Raw genomic sequence first — 5,000 nt, 5'->3', positions numbered from 1 at the left:
ACTGGTGGACTGTGACTGGTGAACTCACTGGTGAACTGTGATTGGTGGACTGTGACTGGTGGACTCACTGGTGGACTGTCACTGGTGGACTGTCACTGGTGGACTCACTGGTGGACTGTCACTGGTGGACTGTCACTGGTGGACTGTCACTGGTGGACTGTCACTGGTGGACTCACTGGTGGACTGTCACTGGTGGACTGTCACTGGTGGACTCACTGGTGGACTGTGACTGGTGGACTGTGACTGGTGGACTGTCACTGGTGGACTCACTGGTGGACTCACTGGTGGACTGTGACTGGTGGACTGTGACTGGTGGACTGTCACTGGTGGACTCACTGGTGGACTCACTGGTGGACTGTGACTGGTGGACTGTGACTGGTGGACTGTGACTGGTGGACTCACTGGTGGACTCACTGGTGGACTGTGACTGGTGGACTGTGACTGGTGGACTCACTGGTGGACTCACTGGTGGACTCACTGGTGGACTGTGACTGGTGGACTGCAGGGGTGGGTATTGCCAAGGACCTCACAATACGATACGCATCACGATACTTGAGTCACGATAAGATACGATATTGCGATATCCAAATTTTGCGATACATTGCGATATTCTACATAGTTCACTGAAAAATGTAAAATGCATTATGCATCTTAAAATCCGAGTTGTATGTACATCAGATGATGGTGATAATTCACAGGACAAACTGAGTCAAAACTATGTAATTCAAATTATCCGTGGCATTTTATTGTAACTATACAAGCGCAAGTTACAACATATTTGCATGAACAACACACTGTCTGAAACACATTGAAAAGTGCAGTGTGGGTCAGTGTCCACACACTGAAGCTGAAATGAAACCTCAGTGCATCATGTTTCTTCTGAACTTAGATTAAATACTTAAAAATAAAATGCAGTGTGTCACACACACTGAAACTGAAAATGCAAAATAAAGTGCAGCTTCTTCCCTTTGACCTTAAATGACAAAATTAAGTTCACACTTGTCTCCCTGGACAAGAACTGTGTGTCACTGTGTGAACACTTCACTGAATGTATGTAAAAATAAAATATGCCTACATACCTACATTTTTGGCACAGCTACGTTAGCCATGTACTTACGTTGCGGCATCACATAGCGCGGCTCCAAAGTATGCACCATCCACCTAAAGCCGACGTTCTCCACAACGTTGTAAGGACGCAAATCCTTACAAAGGAAATGCACCATTGCCTCTGTGATCCTCAGGGCTCGAGTTGAAGTAGATGGGAGGACTTTGGCACTATCCAGTACTGTAGTCTGCTTCGGATCGGCAGGTTTCAGCGGCTGCGGCTCTGCTAATATGTCGGGGTGGTGTCGTGCTAAATGAGTTCGCAAGTTTGTTGTGTTACCCGAATATCTAATGGGAGCGAAACAGCGTTTGCAAAGCGCGTACTCTTTGTCCAGCTCATTTGTGTTAGTTTCTCCTTTCCTTTGGAATCCAAAGTACCTCCAAACATCTGCCTTAAAGTTCAGGGGCGTCTCTAGTTTAACGTTACCTGCCATGCTTGCTTGGTTTTTTTTTTGGCTCCACTTCCTCACTGCAACCGCCGGGGAAAAAAAGAGAAGAAGAAGAGTGCAAATGCCTTACAGTGAGGTAGCGGTACAGCGGCACCTCGCGGAGCGGAGGTGCAGAAGTTGCACTGGATTTACAGTCCGTCTGAAACATGATTTATTATTTGAAAAAAATCGATATTGAAACTTTGAATATCGATATTGAATCAGAAGACAAAGTATCGCGATATATTGCCATATCGATATTTTTGCCCACCCCTAGTGGACTGTGACTGGTGGACTGTCACTGGTGGACTCACTGGTGGACTGTCACTGGTGGACCCACTGGTGGACTGTCACTGGTGGACTCACTGGTGGACTCACTGGTGGACTCACTGGTGGACCCACTGGTGGACTCACTGGTGGACTCACTGGTGGACTCACTGGCGGACTCACTGGTGGACTCATTGGTGGACCCACTGGCGGACTCACTGGTGGACTCATTGGTGGACCCACTGGTGGACTCACTGGCGGACTCATTGGTGGACCCACTGGTGGACCCACTGGCGGACTCATTGGTGGACCCACTGGTGGACTCATTGGTGGACCCACTGGTGGACTCATTGGTGGACCCACTGGTGGACTGTCACTGGTAGTGAGTGCAAGTGTTGGCTGGTTCTCAGGAGTGCGTTGGAGGTGTTGGAGTGTTGGAGGATCCCAGTAGGTTTTAGTTTCTTGTTCTTGGAGCGATGAGACAGATTTTGTTTGATTGTTCTTCATTACGGAGCTTCTTGTTTAACCTGTTAGACGTCCTCTAATGTTTCCTTCACAACAAAGACTTTGGACAAACCAAACTGTGAGTCTTTGTCTTTTCATCGTGACAGTAAAGTGACAACAGTCTTCCTCTGCAGATTCTGATGGTTCCTGACAGTGTTTCCATGATTTCAGCAGGTTTGACATCAGACATGGAACACGTGAGGACAGAGACCTGACTGGACACTCCTTCACCTCATGAGACAAAGTTAGAACTGTAAGTCTGTCGTGTGTGAAGCTGATCTGAACACTGTTTTTATCAATGAGAAGACAAAACACCCACCAGTGTTTGATTTATACGGTCAGCATCAGGCCTGATGAAGATCCTCTGTGACGTTTTAATGTGAGTAAACTGTGATGAGACCTCACACACATTGTCCTTTATATCAGTCTGCTCTCTGCTTTACTCAGACTGGTACAGAGATCAATAATCAGTAATATCTGAACAAGATGACACAATGTGAGGAAATATCAGGAAACACTTTCTATCCAATCAAACCTCCAGAGTTCAGAGAAAACCTGAGCAGCAGCTCAGAGCTGAACTGTGGGCGAGAGAAGGGCAAGAGAGCACCGACAGAAAGAGAGAGAGAGAGAGAGACTCAGCGCTGTGAAAAGACTTCCTCCTCCTCCTCTTTCATTTCTGTCTTTTCTTTCTCTCCTGACCGACTGAACAATGTGAGTCCAGACTGAAACCTGCACAAACACCACTTCTGATCAATAATCAGCTGATTCATTCACTCAGACTGTCTGTCTGTGTGTCTGTCTGCGTGCCTGTCTGTCTGTGTGTGTGTCTGTCTGTCTGTCTGCGTGCCTGTCTGTCTGTCTGTCTGTGTGTCTGTCTGCGTGCCTGTCTGTCTGTCTGCGTGCCTGTCTGTCTGTCTGCCTGCCTGTCTGTCTGTCTGTCGGGTCTCAATCATGTTTCATTCAACAACAACATGAAACTGTCGGGACGTCTCACAGATTACTGATCCTGAGTCTGTTGTTTCTCTGCAGCCGCCTCCTTCTTCACTCTCACATGTACTTTATGTTTTATGTGAAAAACTTTTCCAGTTCGTCTCTCTGTCTCATCTGCATATCAACGGTTGCCGAGGCGGATTCTTGCCAGGGCTTTGGTTGTCATGGAGACGAGTACAATAGAGTACCGGGGGGCCCCGGGGCCCACAAAGACGGTTCAGAGGGGCAAGAATGCAGTAAAAAGTAGAGAGAGAGAGACGACAGGCAGGCACAGCTGCAGACTGACACAGAGTACTGTGCAGAGTACTGTGCAGTACTCTGCACAGTACTGCAGTAGCAGAAACGATTGCAATAAAAGGTGGAGTCATAACTACAGAGTACTGCAGTATCTGTACTACAGAATACTACAGTATCAGAACTACAGAGTACTGCAGTATCTGTACTACAGAATACTTCAGTATCAGAACTACAGAGTACTGCAGTATCTGTACTACAGAGTACTGCAGTATCAGAACTACTAAGTACTGCTTTCCTGAAGTATCTGGACTCCTGATCCTGTACGGTTCTACAGGTCTAGTTCAGGGTCTAAGCCGGCTCCAAGTTCTGGTCCAGGTTCTGGTCTCACCTGATGTAGCCCACCTGCGGCCGGTGGCTGAGCTGCCAGCGGTACGAGGTTTTGTCCTTCCAGCCGACGTTTCGTGGGTCCTTCCACAGCAGCGTCACCTCTCCAGGTGTGTCTCCGGTGTGCCACAGAGCGTTCCTCAGGTACTCTCCTGGTCCGGTCCGAGACTTCACCGCCTGCAGGACCAACAGACCATCAGTTAACTCTCTCTTTCACTTCATGATTCCTTCAGTCACCTCTGCTGGAACAGGACAACATGTAGGAATCAAAGCTCGGACCTCCTGACTGATGAGACCGGAGCTACAAACCATCAGTGTTCAAGATCAGAGTGTGGTGAAACATCTGATCTGTGCCACCTGGTGGCAGCAGAGAGCTGCACAGTCTCTGTAACACCTCAGACCACTGAACACCAACGAACAAGAGCAATAACAGCTGGAACTATGGGTCAGTTCTCAGTTAAATGTAGAGACCAGTAAAGACAGAAGAAACCAGTAGATACAGTAGAGACCAGTAGATACAGTAGAGACCAGTAGAGACAGTAGAGACCAGTAGAGATAGTGGAGACCAGTAGATACAGTGGAGACCAGTAGAGACAGTAGAGACCAGTAGAGATAGTGGAGACCAGTAGATACAGTGGAGACCAGAGGAGACCAGTAGAGACCAGTAGATACAGTGGAGACCAGTAGATACAGTAGAGACCAGTAGAGACAGTGGAGACCAGTAGAGACCAGTAGAGACAGAAAAGACCAGTAGAGACAGTGGAGACCTTGAGCTGCAGGGCGGGCTGGGCCATGGCTCTGAAGGGGAGCGACTGCCAGTACGTCTGCTCCGTCTGTTTCCACATCACCACGTAGAAACTCGATGAGTCCTGATACCCAAAGATGAAGCCGGCGTAGTCGTCGTCGGTTACCGTGTTGACATGGAAAGTCCCCTCAAAGTCGACGCCGTTAAACGCAGTGTAGCCTGCAGACGTACAGAGGAGAAGATGGTCTACAGTCAGACCAGGAGCAGACCTCAGCTGGGTCCTGGATTAAATAAAGATTCAGTAAAAACCCATACCAACAGCAAGACCAGGATCACTGTTC

The 5,000-nt window shown here is 48.3% G+C and overlaps 1 protein-coding gene across 1 annotated transcript in view; it reads right to left on the bottom strand.

The window, feature by feature from the left end:
- The window catches only part of thbs3a (thrombospondin 3a), a 22,420-nt gene that overhangs the window by 6,409 nt on the left and 11,011 nt on the right, over positions 1 to 5,000 (bottom strand). Inside the window, exons 17-19 of the mRNA XM_073466798.1 lie at positions 4,975 to 5,000; positions 4,682 to 4,878; positions 3,919 to 4,091 (exon numbers count right to left, since the gene is read on the bottom strand). The exon at positions 4,975 to 5,000 is cut by the window's right edge and continues 23 nt beyond it. Of these exons, the coding sequence (XP_073322899.1) occupies positions 3,919 to 4,091; positions 4,682 to 4,878; positions 4,975 to 5,000 (396 nt within the window). The remainder of the gene's footprint in view (positions 1 to 3,918; positions 4,092 to 4,681; positions 4,879 to 4,974) is intronic.

This window comes from Pagrus major, chromosome 5, assembly GCF_040436345.1.
Source record: "Pagrus major chromosome 5, Pma_NU_1.0".
Lineage (NCBI taxonomy): Eukaryota > Metazoa > Chordata > Actinopteri > Spariformes > Sparidae > Pagrus > Pagrus major.
Note: the sequence above shows the minus strand (reverse complement) of the source record. Positions and strands in the feature narration are given on the sequence as shown.